Source organism: Girardinichthys multiradiatus, chromosome 15 (genome assembly GCF_021462225.1).
Source record: "Girardinichthys multiradiatus isolate DD_20200921_A chromosome 15, DD_fGirMul_XY1, whole genome shotgun sequence".
NCBI classification, from domain to species: domain Eukaryota; kingdom Metazoa; phylum Chordata; class Actinopteri; order Cyprinodontiformes; family Goodeidae; genus Girardinichthys; species Girardinichthys multiradiatus.
In genome coordinates, this window is record NC_061808.1 from 31,803,405 (window position 1) to 31,817,489 (window position 14,085).

Consider the following 14,085-nt stretch of genomic DNA (forward strand, 5'->3'; position numbering starts at 1 on the left):
CAAATAGTCCAAACGTTCTTTACTTCGAGTGGAAATAAAGCCGCATAGACATGGTAATAGTTGTTAATCTTCTGAAATGACTTATTGTTTCACTTTTATAGCATAGTAGAGATTAAAAAAATGCATTTTGAGAAAAAAAGCTTAAGTTCTTTCAAGAGGTTCAGAAACTCCTCTGGTTTTATTTTTCTGCATTGTTCTGAATGGTAACCCAAACACTACAGAACCACAGGAATCCAGAATAAACCATGTTGAAGCTGCTGGAAATTCTCCAGTAAAGACCAACATCACAGATAATTAGCCCAAGTTTAAACAAAAGTTGGCATTCACCTTTGAGAATAATATAATTCATTATGTAATGAATAGGAAGGCAAAAGGTGTGTGTGTGTGTGTGTGTGTGTGTTCCTGTCTTGGCATCACAGTGAGAACCATTTTCCCGATTTCACCATCTAATTGAGGACCATTTGTACCAAAGTGAGGACATTTTGCTGGTCCTCACGACCTATTTTGCTAACGGTTAGGTTTAGGACTAAGGTATGAATTGACTTTAGGTTAAGGTTAGGGTTAGGCATGCACTGGTAATGGTTAGGTTTAGGGTTATTGTCAGGGTTAGGGCATAGAAAGGGTTGAAAATGACTGAAAATCAATGGAAGTCAATGGGAGTCAACACATGGTCCTCACTACACATAGCAAAACAAGAGTGTGTGTGTGTGTGTGTGTGTGTGTGTGTGTGTGTGTGTGTGTATGGTATGTCTCTCATCCATCTGTGTGTGGGTCTGCTCCGGAACTAATCAATGGTTCCTGACATTATAACAAACAGCGGCGGCCTCACACACACCTTTTTTCCGTCTGGAGTGGGACACAATGGAATTGCTCTGAGGATTCCATCTGGGGCTCAGCTCAATGGGAAGGCGGCTAACACAATGAGGAGCTGATAAAAAGTGTCAGTCACCGATGTAAGCCCGAGATGATGCTACTGAGGAGCAGTCAATTACATAGTTTCATTACAACTCCATAAAGGTCCCAGCTGTCTTTCTCTGCATCGTTATCAGCTAAATTAGCCATCCTACAGTTATTCATGGACGCCCACAGACTATTTTTACCCGCTGACGTTCTCGGACTGTTTGGAAATGAGTGTGTGCCATGTTGAAGTTTTGGTTTGAGAGAAGGAAGGAATCCTTTCCTCCCTGTGAAGAGGCTGGTGTTTAATGTTGGTCACGAAGTGCAGCACAGAGTGCTGTTCATGCTTGCAAAATGTAAAAAATCCCCATCCACAATGAGACTGAAATAATTAGTTTTTCCAGCTGAAAAAATGTCTCTCCAGCTTTCTAACTGTTAAATCCTATGTAATAATAGTCCTACAAAAGGGGACCACTGTGCAACAGGTGCATGTTGTTAGAGTGACTGAGTTTTAATATACTGTATTACTGGATTTGCATCACTAGTGATGCCTTCAGTCGAGTTGCAGCCAAAAAGCAAATACCTTTGGATTAGAAAAATATCATGACTCAGCTGTCTTTACAAATACAGTGGTAATTTCTGACTGGTTTACAATAAAAAATATTAACTTTCCTTAAGGCATGGACCAGTATGAAATTCTTATAGTATGATGATCTTCCGTTTCATGGCAATAACGTGATCTAGTTGCTTATATTTAAAACAGCTCTTCTGTTCTTTAAAGAGTAACATAGTATAGCCAGCTGCTTTTAGCAGGTTTATTTTTCAGGTAATCCCCTTGTGCAGCTAGCCTGCAGTCTGCTGCCTAACAGTAGAGCTGGTCAGTTCATAAATCACCCAGGTTAATGATCTCTGATCTCTGACCAAGGTAAAACTGTGGATTTCAATCTGGCCCGGCCTTTTATTACCAACCATCTTAATGTGTTTTGTTGTGACCATTTTGTCCCGAAATCCATACAACGCTCTCATATTTAAATTGGATGTTTTTGCTGCAGCCGTACAGAATCCAGAGAAATACTTGTGTTGGGTGGATTTAATTAAACCATGTAAATAAAGAGGAAAGATACATAAAAAATAGAAATGCCCAATCTGGAAGAAATCTGATCAGTCGACCTCTGCATTCTTTGACCTCTACAGAGGTACACATGATCGGTTTTCCCTTTGGAAGCATGTTTTTGGAAAAGTAAGATTTTATTACGATTAAATAGCTAATGATTTACAACGAAATAACAAATTAAACTGAAAGGAGCTAGTCAGATTACGCTGTATCAGTGACAAACAGATCACCTCACTGTGAGTCCCCGTTGACCATTTTCAAATAACTACAAGACCTGTAAGGCACAAGAACATTAAATGTAATTACATTAACGTTCTGACCCAAAATCTGGAAGTTTACTCCATACTTGGCAAATCTACAGAGGACTGACTGGTTGCAATGGATTTGGTGTACTCAACCAAGGTAACTCCATATAGGAACCCGGTTGTTGCATAGCTGAACAAAACAGCACCAAATGTTGCAACAGTCAGTAGTGAAAAGGTAGGCTGTTAATATCTAGCTTATATTGATACATTGATTGTTTTAAATGACCAAAGTCAGCTAAAACACACAATCTATGTTCACCTAGCTTTTTATCTTCCACCACTCTGAGCAATTTACTTTTCAACACGCTCAAGGTGAATAACAACTGTTACTAATAATGATTTTGTGATTAGCAAAACACAATTATTTCATTATGTTTATTATTGGCATATGGATTAATTAATTACATTTATTGATTTATTTATTGGCTGCATTAATGTCTATTAATTTTCTAAATTATGACATATATGCTATATTACCAAAAGTATTTGTCTGTGTACTTTTACATGTATATGAGCTTTAATGACATTCTATGCTTAATGTATAAGGTCCAGTTTCTTGATGGACCACCATTGCTGTTTTTATCCTGTTTAAACAATTTTAGAGAGAAACTTATTAACTGTTTATCTCGAGGTACTCAGTTAATATTAGCCCAGGCTACAGATTAAATGTTTATGGAAATCCAAAATCAATCATGAAGCTAGCTTGAGCTTCTGTTTTTAAATAATAAACAATTACATCGTAATATTTGTGGTGGAATTGAGAGTTTGGAGATCTTACCACATAAAATATTGTTGATTTGTGTTTTTATTTAAAGGTGACAGCTGATGACCTTGGATTGTTTGGTCAGCCAATCATAGCTCTAGATGTTCTGTATAAGAAACATGTCTAGTTTGCTTTGCTACATCATAATATTCATTTTTTAGGTTTCCTAAAGCTTGTTGCATATATACATTTACACAGATACATGCACTGCAAGTTAGACCCACAATAAATAGACCCACATGGACCCATATACTCACTATGGTATCAAAGGCTTCTTCCAGCTGCTGCCGCTGTAAGAGCAGCCCGCAGGCCACGCATTCCCCCTGACAGTCACAGCGTGCAGGGGTGAAGAGACATCCCAGCAGAACCACCAGGCACCACACAGGGATCTTCATGCTCAGCACAGCCAGGCAGGCAGGGACGGACAAGGACCTAGCAGGGAGCAGAGTCTTACACTAGGAGTCAGCAGCTGAAGAATCTGCTGGGAGGCAATGCCTGTGGGATTTGGCTCCAGCCTACAAGGAGAGAGCACACAGAGTGACAGCAATATTGCATCAATCCCAATTTTTAGAGACAATTAACTGGATTTGTGTGGTCAGTTAAAAGCGTTGGTGGTGGAAGAGTGTTCAGCTAACATCAGGAGATGGACCGCGTAGGTGGGATTGAGAGAGAGCACAACCTAAGGCAATAAATGAGAAAATGGGTAAATTCCAGTGGGCAGGAATCAGCCTCTGCTCGAGGGTTGGTTCACAAATTGGACTTTTTCCAAGAGCAGGTTGGGGATTTGCTGCAGTTTATATATGGCTGTAGGGATTAGCTTTAAATCACAACATGGGTCATACCCTGAGGCAACAAGAATCTATGCTCAACTATTTTTATTCTGTCTGATAAAGAACAGAAGAATATAGATGATGGTGCATATGAGTTTTTAATAGGTTCTAATGTAACAACAGAACTGTGTCTAAGACATTTGTAAAAAAAAAAAGTTGCAATATTCAGCTTAAAGGGGATTAAAAAAGGGGTGGATAAATCTAAGAGTACTCAGATATCTGACTGTGGCAATAACCGTGTGACCAGGTGCACAGGACTGGTTGCTTGACCTTCATTCCCTGACCCAAATCTATTCCATTGCTCCTTTCTATATCAGCCGATAACACTGAGATGATGAAGGAAACAGCCTCTCAGAACATCATAAACTGCCTTTGCTCAGTGACCGGTACATCAGGAGATGCATTCTCTGTTACCTCTGCAGCTCTGTGAATCTAAAACATATGCATCCTCCAGGCAGAAAGAACTAAATCATGAAAAGGAGATTCCAGATCTTTGATGTTCTATTATGTGAAGTCTTCATTGCTTATTCTCAAGTCAAGATATGAAAGCATATAAAGGAGATTTTCTGATCACTTAGCAGCATAGAGAAGCAGTAAACCTAACTCTCATGTACATGTACTGCAGATGAACAAAACCACAGTCTTTCTGTTTACCTGACCATCATTACTTGTAGTATTTGCTCCTTTTACTCATTACCATCTCTATAGTTGTATCTGCAGCTAACTTGCTGCTTCTATTTGAAACTGCAGCTATAAATGCAAAAATAAAACATACAAATAATGTAAATCTAAAGAAATATTCATAATTATATGATTGATATTTGATTTATTACAGTTGGGCTTGTATTCAATACTTTTTTAATGTATAAATTTAACAATGTTAAACAATGTTAGTCAATTCTTCAGTGGGTTGTTATTGTAAGTTCAATGAAATTGAATCTTTGGAAACTTAAGTAAAGTTAATCTAATGTTTTTTCATCTTGTTTATTTTGTATGCATGCCTGTTCCAGCACACCAAGTTTAAGTTTCAAAATCACCGGATCTGCCATCAAGTGCTCAATGTCCATTTTTGTGTCAATTTTCCCTGATTTCTTTGGCAAGTTTCACTGAAAAGACAGAAATCAGATGACCTGAACTCTCATAAACCTGGTCAAATTCCAGTCCTCAAGGGCTGGGTTCCTGCAAAATGTAGATACAATACAGACCAAAAGTTTGGACACACCTCCTCATTCAAAGAGTTCTTTTTATTTTCATGACTATGAATATTGTAGCTTCACACTGAAGGCATCAAAACTATGAATTAACACATGTGGAATTATATACTGAACAAAAAAGTTTGAAACAACTGAAAATATGTCTTATATTCTAGGTTCTTCAAAGTAGCCACCTTTTGCTTTGATTACTGCTCCACACACTCTTGGCATTCTGTTGATGAGCTTCAAGAGGTAGTCACCTGAAATGGTTTTCCAACAGTCTTGAAGGAGTTCCCAGAGATGCTTAGCACTTGTTGGCCCTTTTGCCTTCACTCTGCGGTCCAGCTCACCCCAAACCATCTCAATTGGGTTCAGGTCCGGTGACTGTGGAGGCCAGGTCATCTGGCGCAGCACCCCATCACTCTCCTTGGTCAAATAGCCCTTACACAGCCTGGAGGTGTGTTTGGGGTCATTGTCCTGTTGAAAAATAAATGATGGTTCAACTAAACACAAACCGGATGGAATAGCATGCTGCTGCAAGATGCTGTGGTAGCCAAGCTGGTTCAGTATGCCTTCAATTTTGAATAAATCCCCAACAGTGTCACCAGCAAAGCACCCCCACACCATCAAACCTCCTCCTCCATGCTTCACGGCGGGAACCAGGCATGTAGAGTCCATCCGTTAACCTCTTCTGCGCCGCACAAAGACACGGTGGTTGGAACCAAAGATCTCAAACTTGGACTCATCAGACCAAAGCACAGATTTCCACTGGTCTAATGTCCATTCCTTGTGTTCTTTAGCCCAAACAAGTCTCTTCTGCTTGTTGCCTGTCCTCAGCAATGGTTTCCTAGCAACTATTTCACCATGAAGGCCTGATTCACACAGTCTCCTCTTAACAGTTGTTCTAGAGATGTGTCTGCTGCTAGAACTCTGTGTGGCATTGACCTGTTCTCTAATCTGAGCTGCTGTTAACCTGCGATTTCTGAGGCTGGTGACTCGGATGAACTTATTGTCCACAGCAGAGGTGACTCTTGGTCTTCCTTTCCTGGGGCGGTCCTCATGTGAGCCAGTTTCTTTGTAGCGCTTGATGGGTTTTGCGACTGCACCTGGGGACACTTTCAAAGTTTTCCCAATTGTTCGACTGACTGACTTTCATTTCTTAAAGTAATGATGGCCACTCGTTTTTCTTTACTTAGCTGCTTTTTTCTTGCCATAATACAAATTCAAACAGTCTATTCAGTAGGACTATCAGCTGTGTACTGTATCCACATCCAGGACAACACAACTGATGGTCCCAACCCCATTTATAAGGCTTGAAATCCCACTTAATAAACCTGACAGGGCACACCTGTGAAGTGAAAACCATTTCAGGTGACTACCTCTTGAAGCTCATCAACAGAATGCCAAGAGTGTGCAGAGCAGTAATCAAAGCAAAAGGTGGCTACTTTGAAGAACCTAGAATATAAGACATATTTTCAGTTGTTTCACACTTTTTTGTTCAGTATATAATTCCATATGAGTTAATACATAGTTTTGATGCCTTCAGTGTGAAGCTACAATATTCATAGTCATGAAAATAAAGACAACTCTTTGAATGAGAAGGTGTGTCCAAACATTTGGTCTGTACTGTATATCCAACACACCTGGATTTCCTTGTCGCATCGAGTTGTGCTGAAGAAGAGACATGTGTAAATGTTGAAGGAGACCAGCCCTCAAGGACTGGAGTTCGATCCTCATGGCTTATGTGGACAAAATGCTGGGGCTGATCAAATATGTTAACCAAGTCTGACCTCACAACTTTGTTTAGGCTTAATTTGGACAGCACATCCAAGCTAAATAAGGTCCCCTTTGAAAGGATATTTCTTGACTGAATAGGGATAACTACTTGTTTAACTGAAGTAGCTAAATAAATGTGCATGGATGTACAGTGCTTTGAGGATTTAACCCATCTTTATTGCCGTCTTTCTTTTTCTGAATGGTTAAGCCCCTCATTCCCTATCTGCCTGTCTGCTTTTTACTCTACAGCTCCCACAAAAACTGATTACGTTCCTGAAAACTCCTGCCAGAAAGAAGTGCTTCTTGATGCTTGACCAGTAAAGAATTTGTGCCTCGCTAGAACCAATTTTCCGAGCGAGCGCGTGTTCTTTAAACCTGCCTTGAGGTTAAGTACTGACTCTGAAGCAGTGCTTAAAATGCTTGCTGGAGAAGCACAATGTCTGTACCTGCAAAGTGGAACAGTGCTGAGGAAAAATGACTGTCTCCCCAGCGTTTCCAGGAATCTAGCTACAGTTCTAATCATGAAAAGTTTACGTGAAAAATTATTTATCAAAAATATCACAGTGGGCCAGCCCGTACAGAAATTCACAGGCAGAGGCAGGTGTAATCAGTCACAATGAGCTCATTTTATTGCAAGCCAAGGAAAACCTTTGAGAACAAACTGGAGGGCTGATGTATTGATGGGTGCACTGAGCTAAAAAATGAATAAATAGGCAAAAACTAGCACACCCTGACCATTTCCACTTGGTCACATTATCACCTGCAGTCAGTGGCGTACAAGACAGGTCATGCATTGCCCATTTCTAAACATCTTTATGGGAAATCATTAGGGAGACCTCTTTGTTTGTCTTGCTGAAATGTTTTGTGCAATTATCATTTACCAGCCTGCTGACTAAGCCCAGTTGATATTGTCATGTTCTCCCATAAGTGGCCTTTTCTAAGTTAAACAAATAAGTGCAGCAGCCCAGTGTGAGTGATGGCGTAGGCGTCGGATGTGCTCCAGTGGTACAAAGATGCAGCAATCACACATTAATATATAATTATACTAAAGTATTTTAATATGAGGTGACATTTCAAGCTTCTATCTGGATGTTTTTGTCAATACCATTATTAATGAACAAAGTTATGAAACATTCATATTTTAGTAATTAGATAAAAGACTTCCATTTGTTTGCCTGCACGCATTCAGGTCTGCGTTTTTTCTTGTTGCGATTGAGGCTTTCAGGAAAGCTTTGTGCTTCCAAACTTTAAATATCTGTCCTGCATTATCTGTCGTATGGAAAATATCCTAAACAGGCCATCAAAATATAAAAAATTTCCAAATCAAACATTGTTTCTTATGATTTAATTATGTTTAAGATCCTGGTTTCATTTGAGAATTAACTTTGTTTTATGAAGCAGTTGGGGGATTCATTTTACTCATAACAATCTGTTTCCCACAGCAGTAAGTGTTGAAAACCCTTTTTCAGAAGTCTTTTTTTTAACTCAAGAACATTTTTACAGTGGCTTGCATGGATTCAGAAAGCTTGACCAGCTTTCTGGTTTGTTTAGTGAGGATGCAATCGACACATCATATAATGTGTATAATGGAAATTCCTGTCAAAGTGACATGGATGTTCTGAAATAATAGACATCAATTTAGTGATCCAGATGTAATGATCTTGTATTGATCAACTCGTTGACACAGGGCAGGTTAAAGTGACACCACTTACTGATGTTTATTATATCACTCACATCTGTTTGTACACCTTTTACCTAAAAACTCTGACACACTTCACCCTATTATTGTTCAGTAATTTCCCAATACGATGAAAGTACCCTATGATTATTGGCCCTACAGGACATGTTAAATGTAGAGTGCACACTTTGAGTATGTTTGTGGCATGAAGGTATAACTGCTTAGTCCTTTGTTGACTGTGATGAAGGCTGTGTGACAGGCTTTAATTTTCGGTGTCTCCATTTTGTCACAAAAAAATGACGTACCCAAAAGTGTCTGCAAGTGCAGATTAAGCTCAGCCAAGTGAAAACATGCACAGAGCCAAACAATAAGCCTGAGAGTGTAGGGATAACAGCCTTTCTGTGACTACACTTTTTCTCTTTATGTGAACTAGCACACAGGCTTGATCAGAGGGTACCTATTTACACAGCCATCAATATGCAACACATTTTAGTTGCACATTTTTTCTTGGAATATATCAGTACATCAGATTAATGACACATGGTGTTTCATTAATCTGTCAGTCCATCGCAAGTCGCCAATCATTAGTCAGTAAGTAGTTGTCATTACTGGTGAGATACAATTAAAACATACCCAAAGTAATTAAAGGCTTTATAATTAATTAATCCTGAATGATCGCATTTTTGTCGAATACAGTATTTGACACAATAAGCTACGTTTTTCAATTCCAAAACATTTTGGTTGACAAATGAGTCATTAAATGGACATGAACACTTATCTTGGCTCTGAATCTGCACTAGGACTCTTTTAGCTAACATTAGCACTGTGTCATCTTTTTAACACATCTTTCTGTAATTTCTGAATTGAAAATAGCGTCTTAAAATCTCAGTCCTAGCTGTTGTAAATGGGGTTTCAAAGATGAAGTCAATTTTATGAAACATCAACAACTGTCAAATAGATAATGTTTGCTCATATAGTATGTGTGTATTAAGGTGTAAGTATACAGTGTGGTACTGCACAAAGATCAATGTTGTATGAGTGCCCCAAGTGGTCAAATAATTGTGAGCTGAAATAATCAGAAAATATGTTGGACTGTCCTGGCTCTGGAACCATGTCAAGCATTCAGCAAGCAATGAGTTAATTTTCATCAATGCAGATAGAGCACCCGCATAGTGTAGCATGAGATAAGCACAGCAACATCACAGCAGCACTTCTGTAAATAGGCAGAGGTGATGCATATATGTTGTATACATGCTGTCTTCAAGTCTGGATGCTCATGCCACGTAATTTTTTGATATCTCCAAAACATTTTGTGGTAGCTTGGCTAAGCTGAAGATCAAATTACATATGCTACAGGCGATGCAGGAGCATCATTCACTTTGAGTTGCACTCTTTCATTTGTTAATGAAGCATAAATTAGACACAGGGGTGTTGAAAGAAACAAAGCAATAGTATTTTAAATTGGTCATGTTTTATGTAACGAATAACACTGTAGTTGTAAGTCATTTAAAGTACAATCATTATTTTTTTTCTTGTTCTCGCACACATTTGTAAACATCCATCCATTCATGCCCGCTTCTTCCATACAGGGAAGCTTGTGCCTATCTCTATCTCCAGTGGTCTACGGGTGAGAGGTACACCCTGGACAGGTCGCCACTCTATCACAGGCATTTGCAAACAATGTTTTCTTATGGGGTTAGCAGTCATTTAATGAGCAGCTTTTCATTTCTGTACTGTTACTATCTGTGTCTAATTTCTGACTTTAGCTATTGCATATTATCCAGTTTGGATATTGTTACGGCCCAAGTCAGCCAGGGGTAGGTTGGAAGTAAACATTTAAACCAGATGTTATTGGTTTTATAAAAGAACAGAGCAGTTTATTGCTTTTCATTTAAGGTTTCTCTTTTTTTTTTTTTTTTTAATACAAGCATAGACTTAACAAGTACAAACCCTTAAAAAGGAGGTAAAACCCAAAATACCAAATTAACAACAACATACACAACAACCATTCATTTAACTAAAAATAATCCCACAATAATCTGGACAAGAAGCTAATTTGCCACTGGTTCGTTCTTAAAACAAGTTTAACAAAAAAAAGGGGCCTGAATAGCTTTAGTCCTTATTTCAAGTAAACAAACAACTAAAAGAAAAACTTAGGAAGCTTTCAACAAACCCCTTAAAGCCAAGTTAGAAAAAGGTTTTAACAATCAAACAAGCTCAACAACCAAAGTCAATGGTTTCAAGACAACCAGAACGAACGAGGCGAGTTGTTCAGTCTAAATCACAGCCACCCTTAGCAGCAGGCGCAGAGAGTTTTTACAGGGTGATCTCTTGGCGGCGCATTGGCGGAAACAGGCAATGAACAGTCCAACATGAGCTCCCGGGGACGTCCAGCAGAAGGAGTGCAGAGCGCCTAGAAAGATCCGAGTCCAACAGGAACAACAAAGAAGAGAGCATCCAGCGAAGAAGAGAGTAACCAGGGGATGTCCAGCCGAAGAGAAGAAGAGATCCAAGCCCAACAGAAACAGCGCTACCAACAGCAACGAAGAAAACGGAGCCAGTCTGTTGCCAAGGTTACAAAACAAAACAAACACATACAGTTGGATTTTAAGACTTAGAAATCTGCTGTATGGCAGTGTTGCACTGCAGTGGTTAGCAATGATGGTTCTCAAACTGTGGTGAAAGTATTACTGGTGGTACTTTGACACCCTTTAGTGGTTCTCAAAATATCTTTTAAAATTAATATTTGCGAGGCAAATAAGAACAAGTTAAGTTGGCTGTAAAGCAAAGAAGCACAAACAACCAAAAACACGACTTGTTTAAGCATACAGATTTGTGCTCCATCGGGAAGATCTCAGAAGAGATGTGTAGTGGAGAAATGATGAAAAAAAATACCAGTACAACCTGAAACAAATGACAATGAACCAGTAATGACTGCTGATGGCTTTACAGCACTTCATTTATATCTGAATTTGGAATTTGGATATGGGAATAACATTTAATCCAATTTAACTGAGTACCATTTCCAAATTTTGAAACAAGTGGGATTTGGTAATAATATTAGCAATACAAGATAGTAACACTGTACTTATCTGCTTATTGTACTTTTAAACAGTGCAGCAAAACTCACACTGAGGGAAGTTGCCCGGCAATGCGAAATATTTAATTAGATACTAATTGTCAGTATGGGTAGTTTTTATATGGTAGGCAGCCATATTGGATGTTTGGCTCAGGGTTGTTGAGAAACTGATTTCTACTGCCCTGCCTGGTAATTTTCCCAAATTCAAACTTAGAAATTTAAAATTTTGAGTACATAATGGAACACAAAAGTAAACTGCATACTTCAATCACTCAAACAGTGCCACTAGATATGATTTTTCCACCCCTTTGTTTGTTTCTATGACATGCTTAACCAACTGAAAAAGTCCTGGCTCTGTTGCGATATTGGTTTAAAAATGTCTTTTAAAATAGTGGTACTTGGGAAAACTTGGCATTTACTGACATGGTACTTGTTCTCAAAAGTTTGAAAACTGTTGCATCAGAGCAAGAAGGATGAGGCGTCAAATCCCGACTGGTGTCTTTCTGCGTGGAGTTTGAGTGTTTTTTTTCCATTTCAGTATTTCATTGCTGTATTTCTACACTAACGCTATTCCACAGTCAGTTTCACTCCACAGATAGAAATGCAAAATGTTTTCGGAAAAGAGCTGCACTGGGAAAGCAAAGAAACTGATTGAACACAGAACAGGAGCAAAACCAAAGTCCCCGAATGAAAGCTGAACTTGAGTAAACATGAAAGTAATTCAAAACTAACGCAGAACAAAATCTAAACCTAAACACAATAAATACCTAAACTATAATGATTGAGACAAACCAAAACCTTTATTCTATGGTATTGTTTCATATTTTTTCAGGTTTATTTATAAGAAAATATTTTGACCTTTAAAATCACATATTTTACCTTTGCAGGCACTCAGTGGTATCTAAACCACCAGTGTAGGATTTTAAATCCGCTTCCTTCACCCTCTGTTTAAACACTACACCGCACTTTAGCAGCCTATTATCTCAGATCAATGCACTTTCCACCAGCAATTACACACTAAGCAGACATAAAACACTCATGAATCTTGGCATATAAAGATAAATCAAGTGTCGCTAATGGTCCGTGAGATGTTCTTGGTAGAGCAGAAATTTTAATCATCTCTTCCTCCGACAAAGTGACCACACTGTCACGCCTTCCAGGTGGCTTCGGGACTTTTGCTAAGGATCGAAGAGACTCACGGATCACGGATGGAATCTCACGGATTATGTCACATGAAAAAAAAAGGTTCCCGTCATAATTCAAAGTGTGGCAAAAGAGAAGAAGAAGCAAGGGTAGGTGGCCTGGAGAAGGAGGTGTGGAGAAGGTGAAAGAAAATGCAGAAGAGTGAGGAGAAAGGAGATGGAGAGAGACAGACACATAGGGACCTCTGGGTTATCTACTAATAACAGACTCCTTTTTGCTTTTCAGCTCCACACAGACAACTAATGGATGAGATAGAGAGCATCAGGGCTTTGTCAGGATTGAGCACCAGGCTTTTCTTCTCCACCACTCACATTCACGACACCTTGGCGCCCTCCACACCCTTCATTGGAGCTACTAATGCTAATTTAGCTTTATTAATTCCCACCAAGTTTGTCCTCAATCTGTAAAAACTGCATCCATTCACCTGTCTTTTTTTAAGGCAGTGTGGAAAATAAAAGTAGAGGCATTGTGAGATGGTCTCTATCTATGAACAACACTACAAGGCAATGTTGGAAATAAATAACCACTGCCTTTCTATTTCAGTGGAACAAAACCCTGGATGGAGGACCACCAGTGTTTTTTTACCTCTGCATTAGAGAAAAACATATTTCTGGCTGTTTTGATTCAAGTTTTTTCCAACACAATACAGTCCCTAAATAAATAGTTCTAAAACGTTTAATGGACCTTCTCCACTCTGTTTCTACTCAAAAAAGTATATATAAAACCCCCTTTCTGACTGCCTCCCCGTCCCTTTGAAAGACCGTAAACCAACAGTAGCGGACATTTTTGCTCCTGCGTTATTATCCTCCCTGACAAGAAATGGACCCAGTTAATAAAACCAAATGCATGAGAGCAGTGGCCCCTTTGTGACGGCTTCCGGCTAATTCAACAGGAAGAACATTTCTTTTGAAAACACAACATTTTCAAGGTTGTTGTTAACTCTAATGGAAGCGAGCTACAGTACACTTGTTTCAGAGAGAAGCAGGTAAAAGCATTCATGCGTCTAAAAACAGCGGCGCATCCAGCACCTTGTTAAAGTCCACTTCCCCTTTGCTTTCATGCCAGCATTCATTAAGGAGGACAAGGTCGCTTCAGAAGGGCATGATGATGGAGACCTATTTTCAAGTGCCACCCTTCGCGCAGTGTGTTCCCAGGCTGCTGGACGGATTGTGCCATCTTCTCTTTCACAGGAAAAGGCCTTTTGTTTGGCGCCCCCTGCCACAGATCCCGGTTTTATCCTGCTGCGG

The 14,085-nt window shown here is 39.2% G+C and overlaps 1 protein-coding gene and 1 long non-coding RNA gene across 2 annotated transcripts in view; one reads left to right on the plus strand and one right to left on the minus strand.

Annotated features, from left to right (window-relative positions):
* Positions 1 to 14,085, minus strand: part of LOC124882181 (proenkephalin-A-like) — a 35,166-nt gene that overhangs the window by 11,554 nt on the left and 9,527 nt on the right. Inside the window, exon 2 of the mRNA XM_047388420.1 lies at positions 3,337 to 3,594. Within this exon, the coding sequence (XP_047244376.1) occupies positions 3,337 to 3,474 (138 nt within the window). The 5' untranslated portion in view covers positions 3,475 to 3,594. The remainder of the gene's footprint in view (positions 1 to 3,336; positions 3,595 to 14,085) is intronic.
* LOC124882182 lies at positions 9,885 to 13,327 on the plus strand. The gene is made up of 3 exons (XR_007041824.1): positions 9,885 to 11,129; positions 12,796 to 12,927; positions 13,064 to 13,327. It is a non-coding gene; the product is annotated as an uncharacterized LOC124882182 (long non-coding RNA).